This window comes from Corythoichthys intestinalis, chromosome 12 (assembly GCF_030265065.1).
Source record: "Corythoichthys intestinalis isolate RoL2023-P3 chromosome 12, ASM3026506v1, whole genome shotgun sequence".
Lineage (NCBI taxonomy): Eukaryota > Metazoa > Chordata > Actinopteri > Syngnathiformes > Syngnathidae > Corythoichthys > Corythoichthys intestinalis.
This window is the reverse complement of record NC_080406.1, coordinates 9642113-9661024: the sequence shown is the minus strand read 5'-3', so window position 1 is coordinate 9661024 and position 18912 is coordinate 9642113. Positions and strand designations below refer to the sequence as shown.

General features: G+C 39.1%; 2 protein-coding genes across 6 annotated transcripts in view; one reads left to right on the top strand and one right to left on the bottom strand.

Annotated features, from left to right (window-relative positions):
• LOC130926649 (rho guanine nucleotide exchange factor 7-like) overlaps window positions 1-18912 on the top strand; it is a 157711-nt gene that overhangs the window by 4479 nt on the left and 134320 nt on the right. The gene's annotated exons all lie outside the window — the stretch shown is intronic.
• aff3 (AF4/FMR2 family, member 3) overlaps window positions 907-18912 on the bottom strand; it is an 82168-nt gene continuing 64162 nt past the window's right edge. The window contains exons 11-19 of the mRNA XM_057851669.1: window positions 17632-17782; window positions 17467-17564; window positions 17286-17349; window positions 15399-15535; window positions 9934-10005; window positions 9768-9861; window positions 6204-6253; window positions 5922-6133; window positions 907-1693 (exon numbers count right to left, since the gene is read on the bottom strand). Coding sequence (XP_057707652.1) covers window positions 1572-1693; window positions 5922-6133; window positions 6204-6253; window positions 9768-9861; window positions 9934-10005; window positions 15399-15535; window positions 17286-17349; window positions 17467-17564; window positions 17632-17782 — 1000 coding nt within the window. The 3' untranslated portion in view covers window positions 907-1571. The remainder of the gene's footprint in view (window positions 1694-5921; window positions 6134-6203; window positions 6254-9767; window positions 9862-9933; window positions 10006-15398; window positions 15536-17285; window positions 17350-17466; window positions 17565-17631; window positions 17783-18912) is intronic.

Below are 18912 nucleotides of genomic sequence, written 5' to 3'. Positions count from 1 at the left end.
TAACAAAAATTGATGACGGGGATGTCTAGACCTTCGGCAGCCCAGATGTGCTGTTTTTGGAGTTTGCTGCGGGCCGCGGTACTCCAGGGGATAGACGACGCCGACCTCCGCTTCCACGTTGTGACTTTGTGGGGAGGAGGACGAGAGGAGATTTCAAAAGGAGCCTGAAGATGCTGTATAAGTAGGCGCTATGGCAGGAGTTATCAGCTCTGTTGGTCCTTTTGATGAGCTTGTGGAACAGTGGAGCTTGTGCATGGAGCGGTTTGGCTACTTCGTGGAAGCTAACGATATAGCGGAAGAGAAAGTAGTGCCCATGTGTTTGAGCATAATTGGGCAAAAGACTCAATTTACTGAGAAACTTGCTTCATCCTGATAAACCTGGCAGTTAAACGTACAGGGGGATCGTGAATACTCTTTATGCACATTTTTCACCCAAGCCCCTGGTAATTGCAGAGATTCCGATTTCACAAGAGGAGGGGGAATCTGTCACTATTTATGTAGCGGTGCTGCGGAAGCTTGCTGAACATTGAGTTTGGTGATGTTTTAGAAGAGACAGATTGGTATGTGGAGTAAGAAATGAAGCAGCACAAAAGAAGCTACTCAAATAAAGTGGACTGAAATTAAAGAAAGACTTTGAAATAAGTGACAAAAATGTTATACATCACATACGATTTTCATGGCGTATAATGACACAAATGTTTTTTTTTTTTCCAATTATCTATACAGTTCACGCTGGCTGTACGTCTGTTATACTTTCTCATACCAAGTGCCAGTCAACCTTCCACTGAGCAAACCGATCTCTCCTCCCTTTAGATATAGGCTAGCAGTTCAAAGAAATGGAATAAAGCCTGTAAATTGCAGGTAAACCAGTCCAAAACCTGGTGTTAAATGCCACTTTGCCTAGATTTAGTCAGTGTACAAAATAGGGCTCTGCGTTCCTTAACTTTCACTTTTCTTAACCCTGAGCCTTACTCACTGAACACCAGGGGTTCAAAGAACCACTGGTCTATAATAAAATGATAAATTTGATTATCCACAATATTAGCAAATGTCTTTTTAATTTATTGCATAGAATTAACATCAAATATGGGCTTTAGGAGAGCCACCGTTTTTGTTTGTTGCTGAAACAAGACTAACAAATATTGCACAGTAGAACAAACATTAAATATTCATTAAAAAAAAACATTAAATCACCATTGACCAACAATTCAAACTTGTAGAAATAGTTTTGTACATAGTAAAAAAGTACAACGGTAATGTTGTATGAAAGGTCTTTGCAGACATTCCAGTGATTGAGTCCTGTTTATGTCACTATTGGACATTTGGCAATGTATTTAGAGGCTTCAAATCATTACGCATGGATGAGTCCTAAAATGGCTTAATGTCGTCTCTGCAGGCACATTCACAGTTTACATCTCTTTAACAAAAATCTCATAGGAACCCTCCTAAAGCTCCTAACAGATAGTAATAAACATTTGTTCCATTTCTGCATTATATTTTCCATAAATGATGGAGGGTAAACAATGTCCCCTTCAGTCCTTGTTGACACAGTGGCCATCTTGTGTTGCTTCTTAGTTAAGTTTTGCACTGATGCGGATCCATTGAAGAGCTTGCCTGGTGTACTGGACCGCATGAGCAATGCTGCTGTGAAGCGTCAGTGGCCCGGACAGTGTATTCAAATAGTTGAAGAACTCTGTTTACAAAAGGGCAGAAAAAGTTATCTACAACATACCGGTGAACACAGTGGACTGGTGGTTAGAAGACTTGTGCTCATTAGTAACTTAATTTTGAAATAGGACATGAGGTAATAACAAACAAACATATACAGGGCCTTGCAAAAGTATTCGGCCCCCTTGAATCTTGCAACCTTTCGCCACATTTCAGGCTTCAAACATAAAGATATGAAATTTAATTTTTTTGTCAAGAATCAACAACAAGTGGGACACAATCGTGAAGTGGAACAACATTTATTGGATAATTTAAACTTTTTTAACAAATAAAAAACTGAAAAGTGGGGCGTGCAATATTATTTGGCCCCTTTACTTTCAGTGCAGCAAACTCACTCCAGAAGTTCAGTGAGGATCTCTGAATGATCCAATGTTGTCCTAAATGACCGATGATGATAAATAGAATCCAAATGTGTGTAATCAAGTCTCCGTATAAATGCACCTGCTCTGTGATAGTCTCAGGTTTCTGTTTAAAGTGCATAGAGTATTATGAAAACCAAGGAACACACCAGGCAGGTCCGAGATACTGTTGTGGAGAAGTTTAAAGCCGGATTTGGATACAAAAAGATTTCCCAAGCTTCAAACATCTCAAGGAGCACTGTGCAAGCCATCATATTGAAATGGAAGGAGCATCAGAGCACTGCAAATCTACCAAGACCCGGCCGTCCTTCCAAACTTTCTTCTCAAACAAGGAGAAAACTGATCAGAGATGCAGCCAAGAGGCCCATGATCACTCTGGATGAACTGCAGAGATCTACAGCTGAGGTGGGAGAGTCTGTCCATAGGACAACAATCAGTCGTACACTGCACAAATCTGGCCTTTATGGAAGAGTGGCAAGAAGAAAGCCATTTCTCAAAGATATCCATAAAAAGTCTCGTTTAAAGTTTGTCACAAGCCACCTGGGAGACACACCAAACATGTGGAAGAAGGTGCTCTGGTCAGATGAAACCAAAATTGAACTTTTTGGCCACAATGCAAAACAATATGTTTGGCGTAAAAGCAACACAGCTCATCACCCTGAACACACCATCCCCACTGTCAAACATGGTGGTGGCAGCATTATGGTCTGGGCCTGCTTTTCTTCAGCAGGGACAGGGAAGATGGTTAAAATTGACGGGAAGATGGATGCAGCCAAATACAGGAACATTCTGGAAGAAAACCTGTTGGTATCTGCACAAGACCTGAGACTGGGATGGAGATTTATCTTCCAACAGGACAATGATCCAAAACATAAAGCCAAATCTACAATGGAATGGTTAAAAAATAAACGTATCCAGGTGTTTGAATGGCCAAGTCAAAGTCCAGACCTGAATCCAATCGAGAATCTGTGGAAAGAGCTGAAGACTGCTGTTCACAAACACTCTCCATCCAACCTCACTGAGTTCGAGCTGTTTTGCAAGGAAGAATGGGCAAGAATGTCAGTCTCTCGATGTGCAAAACTGATAGAAACATACCCCAAGCGACTTGCAGCTGTAATTGGAGCAAAAGGTGGCGCTACAAAGTATTAATGCAAGGGGGCCGAATAATATTGCACGCCCCACTTTTCAGTTTTTTATTTGTTAAAAAAGTTTAAATTATCCAATAAATTTTGTTCCACTTCACGATTGTGTCCCACTTGTTGTTGATTCTTGACAAAAAAATTAAAATTTGATATCTTTATGTTTGAAGCCTGAAATGTGGCGAAAGGTTGCAAGGTTCAAAGGGGCCGAATACTTTTGCAAGGCACTGTATATGGTTACAATTAGACATGTGCCGATTACCGGTTTCAAGGTATACCCTGGTATGAAAACGTTAAGGTTTCAAAACCACAAAAATTTTCCGTCATACCGTCCCTAAGGTACTAGCTATTTTTTATGTCCCAAAAATGCATTGAGAAATCCCTCGCTTGTAGCTGCAAGGCTCAACCATCCCCCACCGGTTGTAGCTCAGTGTCAGTGAGTCAGCTGTGCTACACAATGGCTGGAGGAGGTGAAATTCCTGAACTTTTTCCCCCATCGAAGAAAACGCAATCGCTGGTATGGGAATACTTTGTCTACAGAAAAGTTAGACAGCCGCAGATTAGAGGAGGAGGGGCAATAGACATGTAAAACATGATTGCGTAGGGTGGCTGCTGAGGAGGCAATACCTCCAATATGATTTCACATTTATACTAGTGCTGTCAAATTTATCGCGTTAACGGGCAGTAAATAGTTTTTTAAATTGATCACATTAAATTATTTGACACATTTAACGCATGCGCGGAATGACCCGCTCATGCCTTGCCTCAAACATTACAATGACGCCGTTTTTGCACATTGAGAGTGAAGAGAATGCCACCGGCAGCTTGGGGACAGCGTCGTTCCATACTAATGTTATTCCTCCTAATAGTGGGAGAATTAGTAGTTGTGAGACGTTTATGCTGTTGCATTGTGCTATTTGTGCTCCACACATATTTCTCTAAGTTTACTTTCCTTTAGTGGCAATTATGTGTCTCTTCTTGTATTTAGGGTAAGATATGTACAGAGATATAAATGTTATAAAGGCAAGTGGACACAGGCGTTCAATGGACCGCGCCGTTTATTGACATACGCTTCGGCAACTCCTTCACAACAAACATAAGTATCATTTAGTGAAAGCACAACAAAAATAATATTCCTATCTCTAAAAAAATAATGTTTACAAAAAGGAAAATGAATGAATGAATGAATGAAAGAAAGAGAAAAGCACGTCAATCTGTATTAATGAGACTCTATTCTCACACAGTTAAACAACTATGCAAAGAGAACTGGCATTCCCAATCAAAATCGCTACTTTTGATTGAAGATGTTACAAATTTTATGAGAACGAAAACATCAAGAGGGGTTTTAATATAAAATTACTATAACTTGTACTAACATTTATCTTTTAAGAACTACAAGTCTTTCTATCCATGGATTCCTTTAACAGAAAGAATGTTAATAATGTTAATGCCATCTTGTGGATTTATTGTTGTAATAAACAACTACAGTACTTATGTACAGTATATATATATCCGTCTTGTGTCTTATCTTTCCATTCCAACAATAATTTACAGAAAAATATGGCATATTTTAGAGATGGTTTGAATTGCGATAAATTACGATTAATTCATTTTTAGGCTGTGATTAACTCGATTAAAAATTTTAATCGTTTGACAGCCCTAATTTATACAAAATTAAAGGTTAGTAAACACTGCCATGAACATTTGCCACCAGCTACAAGAGTTAACTCCAGTATGTTTGGTGTGTCTAGCGGTGGTAAAACATGTTTTTTTTTTTCTGTGTTCAGAAAGAGAGTGTGCGTATAGTGTAAACTTGATACGAGTCATACACACATGCTTTTTATGGAAAATAATTATTTTTGTTCTGATTGCAATAATGTTGACCTGTGGCTGTGGGTTTAGGCTAACCTAAAGGACTGAATTTATTTTAATTTTATTTAGAATATATATACAATTATTTTAGCCTAACATTATACTTATGTTCCAATTTTCTAATATGTTTTGAAAAATAATCCTGTTCAATGGATTTTTTTTTTTTTTTTTAAACCCAGATATCTCTAACACATTTTAGAGCTGTAATTGCAATATTGTGCAACCGTGATATTTTTGGCATCATATCATACCAGCACATGCCTTGTTACGATTTTTACATGAAATAGTAATAAATAGGAACTATTGTTTATGAACGATTCAAGTGAAATCAACCAATTAAAAAAAATAAAATGTGCATGTAAAATATTTGAGTTTAATTATAAAATATTATATATAAAATTTGAGTTTAATTATAAAATAATTTACTCAAACACCTCTTTACATGTAATATATATAATGAATTTAATTATAAATTAAAGAAATACGGTAAAAGATTTAAAACTACATCTAATTATTTTTATCTTAATATAATAATAATGATAGTAAATTCACTTCATTATTATCATTCACCTAGTATTAATCAAAATTAACGTCAGCATAATTAATTAGACAATATTCATTTAAACATGAGTATGTATTATAGTTTTAAAACTTTATATTTGAAATCAAAACGTTTTGGAGAAAAATACTTGTGAATTGATTCAATCTAAATGATTCAACCAGTCTTTGAAATATGAAGAAGACTTTATAACCAATCTCCACCGTGCAGCCACAATCACAAACATAAACTAAATAGTTTTAAGACTTAAAATCAAATGCATACCTTTACTCTCCTTTGCAAGGTTGTCTGCAACCTCCCAGTACTCGTAACTGTACAGGACACTGTTGGTGATGTTTAGGTGGTTTGCTGCCATCTGGTGGATACGTTGAGGAATGCTTATGAGTGAGAGGGAGGTGCTGTCCCCGTGTGAACTTCGCCGGATGTGTTTGGTGGCATCAGGCAGGTGGGAATGTGGAGGGGGTCCTCCTGTATCCCTGCACGACAAAAGCAACGGTGGTCAAAGCCGTTTAGAGTGTTGTAGAACTAGAGTTGTCATCCACCTACTTCCCCGTATCATTCCAGCTGGATGGCAGCGGAGGCACTTTGGAAGATGTCTGTAAGCATACAATAACAGCATTGTTGTTTTCATCAACAAAGACCATAGCGAAAATATTTCGTCGATGAACAGTTTTTTCCAGGACGATGACAAGACGATAACAAGCTAAATAAGTGTCCTGGGAGACTAGAACATAACGGGATGAATGCCTGTTTTCGTCTGTCGAGACAACAACTAGACGAAAATGTGCCATAGTTTCCGTCAAATGTTCACAATGTGTAACATTTTCTTATTGTATGTGTAGTTCGCCAACATTGATTGGTTGTGTCACTCATGTGACGTGCTGCACCCAGCCCCAATCACCAGTGTCCTCTTTAGGCTGTCTTGTCTTGAAACTAGGGCTGTCAAAATTATCGCGTTAACGGGCGTTAATTAATTTTTTAAATTAATCACGTTAAAATATTTGACGCAATTAACGCACTAGGCCCGCTCAGACAGATTTAAATGTCAGTACAGTGAAAGGCCAACTTGTTAATTGTGTTTTATGGAGTTTTTCCGCCCTCTGCTGGCGCTTGGGTGTGACTTGCATATGTTATGTGGCGTAATGTCGCCCTCTGCTGGCGCTGGCGATTCAGTGTAGCTGATTATTTGGGTTTCGGCGCGCTTTTCTGACGTGATTATATGTCGACGTGAACTCACACTAATAGACAGTGCTATTCAGACCAGCTAACGTCCGCATCCAGTATTCAGTGGCAGTTCTCATAGCCCCATCACACTGTTTGTGTCTAATACATGCACCGCTTGTGAGTTATATTCCTCCTTTGTTTATATTCATGAGCATTAGATAGTTATTGATGATGTGTATTTGAATTTGTTCACATATATGGTGAAATGCAGTTACATTGTTAGATGCTTGTAAGTTAATTGGCTAGTGCTACTGCTCAAATGGACACGTGTGTGTACATTTTATGTTATTTTGTGATTTATGCAAGTTATTGACACATTGCCTTGTTATTTTCAGTTTTACAAAAATACAAGAAACGTGCTCCTGTCAAAAAGAGATGACTTCAGTAAAGCCCATGCAACTTTGCCACACCGTCTGATTTCTTTTTGGAACTTATGTTCGCTGTCTGTCAATTTGTGTACTCACACACATTGAGGAGAGAATAGGGCTACTAGTATATTTTTTGATTGAAAATTTTACAAATTTTACTAAAACGAAAACATTAAGAGGCGTTTTAATATAACATTTCTATAACTTGTACTAATATTCATCTTTTAAGAACTACAAGTCTTTCTATCCATGGATCACTTTAACAGAATGTTAATAATGTTAATGCCATCTTGTTGATTTATTGTTATAATAAACAAATACAGTCCTTATGTACCGTATGTTGAATGTATATATCCATCTTGTCTTATCTTTCCATTCCAACAATAATTTACAGAAAAATATGGCATATTGTATAGATGGTTTGAATTGCGATTAATTGCGATTAATTACGATTAATTAATTTTTAAGCTGTAATTAACTCGATTAAAAATTTTAATCGTTTGACAGCCCTACTTGAAACACATGGTAAGATTTGTTTTTGTCATCTTGGCAAGAGAGAATATGCACTGTTGCTATAGCCTTTAAAGCAGGGGTCCCCAAACTACGGCCCGCCTCCACATTTGGTCCGGCCCCCTGAACAATACCAGAGAGCATTTTGAATTTTTTTTTTTTTCTCAATGTTTTCCTTTTTCTGTGATGAACTCAGAGAGGGTTATTTGGTTATTATCTATTTAATTAATAGTGTTATTTATTATTATTATATCATTTCATATTATTATTTTTATTTTATTTACTTTTGTTCCGTGAAGAATCCAGAAAGGGTTATTTGATTGTAGCTTTCTGAAAAAACAATAATTTTTTACATTTAAGCACTCTTGCAATCATCACAGTTTTTCTGTTACAAACTGACCCCGGCCCCTCATCAGAGAAGGGAAAACTTATGTGGCCCTCACAGGAAAAAGTTTGGGGACCCCTGCTATAAAGGTTTGTGCTGAATGATCATCACACATTCAATGTAACTCAGAGCGTTACCATAGCATTAGCTCGTTAGCATTAACATTAACATTAGCATTAGCGTGGCGAGTGTCATTTTAAACTCTTGCACAGGCTTCACTATCATTTGACGGGAAACGAAGCGCGGGGCCGCTCCATAGGGGCCGATTTTCAAAAACATCAAATTTTAATATTTTTAAAACCAAAACTGCTAGCGACTTAAAACCAAAACGGGCACCTCCCTAAGGCATCAAAAAATTATTATTATTCTTTTTAATACAAGTACTACAAAACTTAAAATTGCTTTAAAATTCTCAAATTTTACTTAAGATGCACAAAACTCACCAAATGCCGAGATAATCACCTCTATTTTCAGGATCAATAGCAATATTTAACATATGGCGGAAAACACAACAAGACTGAAAAAGCAGTTTCTGCTTTTGCACCCCTCTTTAAAATAAACTTCTGTATTTTAAGCCAAAAGAAATGTTGTGTTTGATAAAACAATATGCCTATATGCTGCCATAGCAGATTCATGGCGCAATAAGCCCCCGAACTATTTTTAATTTGTCCGTATTACCCTGGAAACCCCTGTTTACAGACGTAGTGCAACCGCTTTTGTTTCAATTCCGCTATTTTGTAGAGATCCAAAATCCAACACGGCGGCAGTCACAAAACAAAGAGCGTTTTAAGTAGAAAATTCTTGCAAATAAATGCTTGAATCGCAGAATTTCTATAGATATTAACGTAAAACAGTCTAGACTCTTGGTTAAAAGCCAAAAACGGGCAGTTATTGTTCATTTTACGTAAGTATTTCAAGCCAAAGTTACGGTATTGTGTAATCCAACATGGCGGTCGTCATGAAACAAAGAGCTTTTCAAGTTGAAAATTCTTGTAAATAAATGCTTGAATCGCGAAATTTCTGTAAATATGAACTTAAAACAGTCTAGATTCTTGGTTAAAAGCAAAAATTAGGCCCTTATCATTCATTTTACGTAAATATTTCAAGCCAAAGTTACAATAATTGTTTTTTTTTCACAATGTTTCAAAGCACATGCATGGTGCTATTTAATATAACAATTACCTTGTATCCTCGACCAAATCACTCTTGAGACACTCCTGCCTGCTTGTATGCAGTAAAACCTTCGTCCTATTTCCACCTAAATCCGGCATTAGAATGCAGTATGTTTATGAGTTTATCACAGTGAAAGCCAAATCAACGTTCTGCCTGGGTCGGCCCCCTACGGAAAGGCTTGGCACAATATCAGTGGCAGCTGTCTTGTCAACCGATGGTTGTGTCAATGTTTTAATGTTTATTATTGGTATAGTAAAATCTAGTTGAATGATTTCCTGATCTATGTATCGATAATTCTTTTATCGCCAATCTTATCGGATCGTGAGGTACCCAGAGGTTCCCACCACTAATATTGACTGAAGATCGTTGAAAATACTGCCATTCTGTGCATACACATGGAAACAACAGTTTTGAATTATTTCAAATGCATACTACACCTTCCTGACTTACCTTAAAGTAGTCGAGCAGTACTTTGGAGTATTTCAGAGCGTGGTCCTTTTTCAGACGAAACATCTGCCAGTAGAGGAGGGCGAGACATCGAAAGCTATGAACGCACAAAGATGAATGAAAGTCACTCCAAATTTATCATCAGTGGTTGAGGAGAAGGCTTAAGCACCAGAGCACTGCCAGCTGTTTGTCTTCTTGTCGGGCTCCAGAACCAGAGTGGCTTTTTAACTTCATTGCATACCTGCAAACACATTCAGAGCTCACTGAATGAAAGCACATGTAAGTTTGTTTTCAGCAACTTTTCATTGAGTAATTAAGTGACTATAAATAGATAACAAATAAACTATGTGGCATGTTTCTCTCACTTCAACATTGCTATAAAAACACAAGCAATATGGGGGTCCTGCAGGGTTAACATAGAAACTGAATTGGATATAGGGAGCTATTGTATACTATACTGTACAACACTAATTCAAGATTGACAAATATGGCAACAACTTTTGAGTGACAGTTTGAGTAGTTGTTTGTCTCCTCGGGGCGGTTTACATTGTAACGCTCCAAGAATAGGACAAATTTCATGTTTGCATTTACAGTGTATCACAAAAGTGAGTACACCCCTCGCATTTCTGCAGATATTTAAGTATATCTTTTCATGGGACAACACTGACAAAATGACACTTTGACACAATGAAAAGTAGTCTGTGTGCAGCTTATATAGTAGAGTTCATTTATTTCCCCCTCAAAATAACTCAAAATATAGCCATTAATATCTAAACCCCTGACAACAAAAGTGAGTGCACCCCTTTGAAAAAACGTACATCCCTAAATTTTTTAAATTTAGTACTTGCAATAGAACAGAATTTTCTGTGGGCCTTGCAAAATCAGTCAAAATCCAGTAAAACGACCTGGAGCACCGGTGAAAATGGTTGGGAGTGAATGAGTTAAATGTCAATGTCCAAAATATATAACTGTGGTTCTTTTTTGGCTTCAATTAATTGTTTAAGTTGACATAACTCTTAACTAATGTGTGTGTGTGTGTGCGCTCCCGCTGCCAGGGACACCATTTTTGACGGGGGTAACTACATTGGCAAGACACCGGTGGCGGCTCTGCTGTACAATTAGCGTTTTTCGTGGGGCAAATTGAAACTCCGCTCACCATTTTGGCAGTGATCTCTGACGTATCATGGTCCACATTTTCAATCCTTGGTTCTTGCTCAGTAGTTGTTGTCGCTTTTGAAAGCTTAGGTTTGAAAAAATTAAAACGTATATCCATCTTTCTTCTTCGGTCCTGGTTTTGGCTTAGCAAAGCAAAAGACCATCTAAGGTGCTAGTCAGATGTTCGAAAAATAATTTTGACCCATTGTAAAAATATATTTTTTTGTTCATATTATTCATTTTTGTTGTTTGTTTTATTGCTTTACAACTTTTATAGACAATATTGTATTGGAAAAGTAAAGATGAAAAAAATAAAAATAAATCATAGATAAGAAAGTCAATTACATGCAATGATACTTTTCGGTCACCACCCTCCCCTTAAACTCTGCGTATGGTGACCATCATGATTTTACGACACTATGCGGGTGTGCGCTGGTCCTCATGGGGAACGCAGTCTTCCTTAAGGCAAAGTACTACCGCTTTTGTCCACTGGCGTCGCTACAATCGACAAAAACTGAAAAGCTCTAAAGTGTTGCTTTTAATACATTTAAGCCAACGTTCCGCCATGTTTGCTGTTGTAAATGTTTAGGAGCAGCACTGCGCATACCCAAAGTGACGTGTGCGAGTGCTGACGTCATCGGAGCGAGAGCTTTCCATTTATATGATAGCGGAGCAAGCCCCGCAATCAAATCGTTCCACTTTGGAGGCCGTCACCATGTAAATGACCCATATATTTGCACTTCTGTTAGCTTGGTCATTTTCCAGTTCTTTTAGCCGAAAAGTGAGTTACACAGTTTCCTTAACTTACTGTAGTATGCAGATATTTTAAAAAAAATATATATACTGGGCCTTCTCAAAAAAATTGCATATTGTGATAAAGTTCATTATTTTCTGTTATGTACTGATAAACATTAGACTTTCATATATTTTAGATTCATTACACACAACTAAAGTAGTTCAAGCCCTTTATTGTTTCAATATTAATTGATTTTGGCAAAAAAGTCAAGAAAACCCAAAAATCCCTATCTCAAAAAATAGCATTTCATTAAAAGGTACTCTAAAGAAGCTACTAACCTAATCATCTGAATCAACGAATTCACTCAAAACCCCTGCAAAAGATTCCTGAGGCTTATAAAAAATTCCCATCCTGGTTCATTACTCAATACTGCAATCATGGGCAAGACCTGACTGCTGTCTAGTAGGCCATGATTGACACCTTCAAGCAAGAGGCTAAGACACAGAAAGACATTTCTGAGCGTACAGGCTGTTCCCAGAGTGCTGTATCAAGGCACCTCAGTGGGAAGTCCGTGGGAAGGAAAACGTGTGGCAGGAAATGCTGCACAACCAAAAGTGATGACCCCACCCTGAGAAAGATTGTGGAGAAGGACCGATTCCAGACCTTGGGGGACCTGCAGAAACAGTGGACTGAGTCTGGAGTAGAAACATCCAGAGCCACCGTGCACAGGTGTGTGCTGGAAATGGGCTACAAGTGCCGCATTCCCCAGGTCAAGCCACTTTTGAATCTGAAACAGTGGCAGAAGCGCCTGACCTGGGCTACAGAGAAGCAGCATTGGACTGTTGCTCAGTGGTCCAAAGTACTTTTTTCAGATGAAAGCAAATTTTGCATGTCATTCGAAAATCAAGGTGCCAGAGTTTGAAAGAAGACTGGGGAGAAGGAAATGCCAAAATGCCTGAAGTCCAGTGTTAAGTACCACAGTCAGTGATGGTCTGGGGTGCCATGTCAGCTGCTGTTTTTATATCAAGGGCAGGGTCAATGCTTGCCTGGCACAGCCAGAATATTCTCCCTTTTCAAACACTGTGAGAAACAGTCTGGGACCCAGCCCATTAACGGCCTCTCGAGCAAACTACAAAATCAATCGTCCAATCAGATTTGTTTATTTGCGTGACGTTTTCTTAATGAGTAACGTCACTCTTGCGCGCCGAAAGTTGTGTCTACAACAACACAGATGACGAACGGGAGAGCCGAGAATATGTTCCAATCCGCGGTAAAACCAGTTTTAAATGACCAAAAACACATCGAAACAAGTCACTGACAACAGTCAACATGGCTCACGCTAGCCATGTTGAATAAGCTTCTCCATTCTCCGCTCACGCTAATTACTTGTCGCTTTAACAACGTCACGTCTGCCCGTCGCTGATTGGTCCACTCCGCTGTCTGTTTGCTGTGACTTGCTCCGCCCTCAGAATTTGATCCGCTGGACGTTTGCCAGACTCAATCGCTGGAACAGCGGTGAGTCTGGTATACCAGGCAAGGTCAATGCAGCTAGCTATCAGGAGATTTTGGAGCACTTCATGCTTCCATCTGCTGAAAAGCTTTATGGAGAGGAAGATTTCATTTTTCAGCACGACCTGGCACCTGCTCACAGTGCCAAAACCACTGGTAAATGGTTTACTGACCATGGCATTACTGCGCTCAATTGGCCTGCCAACTCTCCTGACCTGAACCCCATAGAGAATCTGTGGGATATTGTGAAGAGGAAGTTGAGAGACACCAGACCCAACACTGTGGATGAGCTTAAAGTGCATGTGACATGAAAATGCATGTTTATTTCATAATACACGCGGTATTTTATGCTCCTGAATGATATGGACTGCTTGAACGTGTGTGCAAGCGATCGCTATATTTATTTAGTTTTTTGAATCCCGCGCCATGAAAATGAGTAACTTCTGGCTTTGGTCTTGCATTGAGGAGGAGGGCGCTGTGACGTGTACGGGAGAAGGACTCCTCTTCACTATACAGCCTACTGTTGTGCATGAGGACTAAGGATTCAGCTGATTTTTCGGATTAATACGTTTATTTTTCGCATCACGCCAGCCAAACTGCTGCTGAAAAATCTTGCTGTATGAGGAAGAGGCGTGTGTGCCTTTTTGGAGTTTCAAAAGGTTCCCATTCACCGTGGATATTGGCCAAAACAAGCCCTACTACTGTGGGACCATTGGACTTAACGAGGAAGTGAGTAAACATCTTGTTTTGTATTATGTCAAATACGAATACAGGGATTACAAAGTAAACTCTACAGACTTTCTTTAAATAAAGGACTACTTACGTTTGATCATTGATAGGCATGTAAAAAGCTCTCCTCATGCACATTAGCTGCACAACAACTGCAGCCGCCCTCCTCCGGGGAACGAACTGTAAATTGCTCTCCGCCGGGCGGTTTGCCGATCCGCAAAGACAATCGACAACCCAGTCGTCATGTCTAATAATCCGGGCTAGTTATGTGTGATTTTCCGCTTCGAAGACTTTGAAACATCACTCGGTTCGGGTTAACATGTCGGCTAGCTGTCACGCCTCTTGGTTTGTTTACATTCTCCGAAGCCGGGGAAGGGAAATGACATATGTCCGATTTAGGTGTCATAAAATATCTTTCGGGAGGTGCGACAGTAAAGGTGAAGTCGACAGTTTTGACCATTATGGAGTAATTTTGCCATGTCGTCCTGAATAAGTGCAATTTTATTATTTCATATTCCATTTAGCACAAGACTGTTTGTCATGACCATGCCATTTATTTAGCAGTTGGGGAAAATACTTAGATAAAAAGAATATCCTGTAAAAATATTGATGTAAAGAGACAGAAACAATGACATTTTGCAGATCTCTTCGTCGCGTTTTCCTCGTTGTGAATAGTTCCCCTTCGGCGGGCTGACTGGTCCTTCTCAAGCCATTTATTTAGCTATTGGGGAAAAATACTTGGATAAAAAGAATATCCTGTAAAAATATTGGAGTAGAGAGACTGAAACAATGACATTTTGTGGCTCTCTTCGTCGCGTTTTCCTCGTTGTGAATAATTCCCCCTCAATGGGCTGTATAGTATAACCGATGAGCCCAGTCTCCCGCTGACGTCATCCACCTGTTGGGGACGCTTGAGCCCTATAATGGTAGGCGTGGCTAACCGGCAGATTAAAAGACTAATTTCTCGTCATCTGCGCTTTGCTAAATTGTTGTATATAGTCGAATCGTCTAAAAATATGATTCTAATTCACATAATAATGCTATTTAAGACATTTTTCTCCTGTCGTATGCTCTTTAAGGCCGCTATCGAAGCATCCTGGGCCTCCATAACACCTCAGCGGGGCCACAGGCTGATTGCCTCCATGCCACGCCGCATTGAAGCAGTCATTTCTGCAAAAGGATTCCCGACCAAGTATTGAGTGCATAGCTGATATAATTAATTGAAGGTTGACTTTTTTTGTATTAAAAAACACTTTTTTATATTGGTCGGATGAAATATGCACATTTTTTGAGGTAGGGATTTTTGTTTTTTCTTGACCTATTTGCCACAATCATCAATACTAAAACAATAAACGGCTTGAACTACTTCAGCTGAGTGTAATAATGAATCTAAAATATATGAACATTGCTTCTCAGTACATTACAGAAAATATTGAATTTTATCACAATATGGTAATTTTTTGAGAAGGCTTGTATATAGCAGGGACTGCAATTTTTCAGTTCACCTGATAAGTTCCACTGTCTCTGCATACATGGTGTAGGGGGATTTTGCTTCCAGTGGGCCTTCCTCCATCGCTTTGCCACATTCCATGAAAGAAAGAGCAGCATCAACGTAATTCACAGCCTTCCCTAACTTGTCCACCTGGAAGACATACAAAGCGGACAAAACCATCATAACTCGGTCCTGCATGTAGTGTGCGATGTTGGTCATCCCGACATTCGAGTACACAACATACAGTGGGACAAAAAAGTATTTAGTCAGCCACCAATTGTGCCAGTTCTCCCACTTAAAAAGATGACAGAGGCCTGTAATTTTCTTCATAGGTGTACCTCAACGATGAGAGACAGAATGAGAAAAAAAAATCCAGAAAATCACATTGTTTGATTTTTAAAGAATTTATTTCCAAATTAGAGTGGAAAATAAGTATTTGGTCACCTACAAACAAACAAGACTTCTGGCTGTCAAAGAGGTCTAACTTCTTCTAACGAGGTCTAGCGGGGTCTAACGAGGCTCCACTCGTTACCTGTATTAATGGCACCTGTTCTAACTCATTATCGGTATAAAAGACACCTGTCCACCACATCAGTCAGTCACACTCCAAACTCCATAATGGCCAAGACCAAAGAGCTGTCGAAGGACACCAGAGACAAAATCGTAGACCTGCACCAGGCTGGGAAGACTGAATCTGCAAAAGGTACAACACTTGGTGTAAAGAAATCAACTGTGGGAGCAATTAGTAGAAAATGGAAGACACTCAAGACCACTGATGATCTCCCTCGATCTGTGACCCCATGCAAGATCTCACCCCGTGGCGTCAAAATGATAACAAGAACGGTTAGCAAAAATCCCAGAACCACAGTGGGGGACCTAGTGAATGACCTACAGAGAGCTGGAACAACAGTAACAAAGGCTACTACCAGTAACACTATGCGCCGCCAGGGACTCAAATCCTGCACTGCCAGATGTGTCCCCCTGCTGAAGCCAGTACACATCCAGGCCCGTCTGCGGTTCGCTAAAAAGCATTTGGATGATCCAGAAGAGGACTGGGAGAATGTATTCTGGTCAGATGAAACCAAAATAGAAATTTTTGGTAGAAACACAGGTTCTCGTGTTTGGAGGAGAAAGAATACTGAATTGCATCTGAAGAACACCGTACCCACTGTGAAGCATGGGAGTAGAAACATCATGCTTTGGGGCTGTTTTTCTGCAAAAGGACCAGGACGACTGATCTGTGTAAAGGAAAGAATGAATGGGACCATGTATGGAGAGATTCTGAGTGAAAATCTCCTTCCATCAGCAAGGGCATTGAAGATGAGACGTGGCTGGGTCTTTCAGCATGAGAATGATCCCAAACACACAGCCAGGGCAACAAAGGAGTGGCTTCGCAAGAAGCATTACAAGGTCCTGGAGTGGCCTAGCCAGTCTCCAGATCTCAACCCCATAGAAAATTGAGTTGAAAGTCTGTGTTGTCCAACGACAGCCCCAAAACATCATTGCTCTTGAGGAGATCTGCATGGAGAAATGGGCCAAAATACCAGCAACAGTGTGTGAAAAGCTTGTGTAGAGTTACAGAAAATGTTTGGCCTCCGATATTGCTAACAAAGGGTACATAACAAAGTATTGAGATGAACTTTGGTATTGACCAAATACTTATTTTCCACCATGATTTGCAAATAAAATTCTTTAAAAATCAAACAATGTGATTGTCTGTTTTTTTTTCCACATTCCGTCTCTTAGTTGAGGTTTACCCATGTTGACAATTACAGGCCTCTTTAATATTTTCAAGTGGGAGAACTTGCACAATTAGTGGTTGACTAAATACTTATTTGCCCCACTGTACTAGTTAAACAATTTTTTCTAATTTTGTGCTACATTAAGCTTTTAAACTTACCATAGCATCTGCACGGTGCTTCATTCTTTTGGCTTCGTGTAGGTAGTACTCAGCGTGGTGAGGCCTGGAGGGACGGGATGTGTAACCCAGAAAATGAAAAGAGCGGGTCAATATGTCCGTAAATCCTAATGGGAATGCAATTAATATACAAAGGGTTGTGTTCGAAACAATGACTACTTACGTTTCTGCATTTGACATGGCCGCTCTGTGTCCTGCGGGGCCCCAGGAATCTGACAAATGCCGTCTGGACACTTTGACACTATCCACCTCCTTTTTTGGCTTAAGATGCAAGTGAAAATAAATCAAAACGGTTTCGAGTTAAGATTTTAAATAAGTTTCATGTTACCTTTAATGCTGAATCTCTGTTCTTATCTCTGTTCTTGTGATAAACCTCGCCATTTTTTGCTTTGGATGAAAGGTTGTTGGACTCGGGGCTGTCAGACAGTGGTGACAGAGGAGATAAAGGATGCTTATTGTCCAAGTATTCCTCCAAATATCTGTCAACATATAAATGACATGCAGTCAAATGAACCAGACACTTTCTTAGGTATGGCGGAAACACAGACAAGACTGAAAAAGCAGTTTTGCTCTTGCAGTCCTCTTTAAAATAAACTGCTGTATTTTAAGCCAAAACAACTGTTGTGTTTGACAGAACAATATGTCTATATGCTGCCACAGCAGATTCATGGTGCATTAAGCCCACAAACTATTTTTAATTTGTCCTTTTTACCCTGAAAACTCTGTTTACAGACATCGAGCAACCGCTTTTGTTTCAACTTAGCCATAAAACGAAGGTAATTAATTATATTTATTATTCAAAATGTCTGTCATTTTTAGCTTAGAATCATTCATTGATGTCTAATATTTCATTTAAAAAACAAAAAAAACGACTTTAAAAAATTATTCACTCACATATTTTAAACTTTTAAACAAATGACACAATGAAAAAAATGGTGTCTGTAAAAAAGTCACGGATATCTACCTCATAACTATTGCTTAATTGTATTTTTTTTGTTACTGTCGCATTTTCTCCAATATGTTAGATGATAAATAATTGATCCAAACAAAGAAAAATGGGGGGGGGAAAAAGTTTAAAAGGGAATATACAGTATATGAAAAAGAAAATCTCGACCACTCCTTGATGTCTGCAATTTCTGCATCGCGACCCTTGTTATATTGCCATGTTTCACCCATAAAATCGCCAAAAAAAATCCAGCTGTGGTCATTCACATCTGTGTCTTGACACTCCATTATACATGCAACATGGAGTTTTTGGATCAAAACAAGGTAAGTACGCGATAATATCTCATTAAAGTCATGGCGTCTGTAATTCTGCTCTCGCGTGCCCTCACCTCCAGATATGGTTTTGCTGTTTAAAAAACATTTTTTTTTTTTTTTTTAAATGCCCTCCTGTTCAAAATTTTTCTTCCCCCAGAAAATTGAGGTTTTAAGCTTTCCAATGATGTTTTACACGTGCATATCGGACAATTTTAAAAGTTGGCCAAATTGGGGTCTCAGACCGGAACTTCAAGTCACCTGAGTGTTTTCTGCCGTATTCATGCAAAATTTGATGAGGTATGTACATTCTAGGGCTGTCAAAAGTAGTGCGTTACCGGGCGGTAATTAA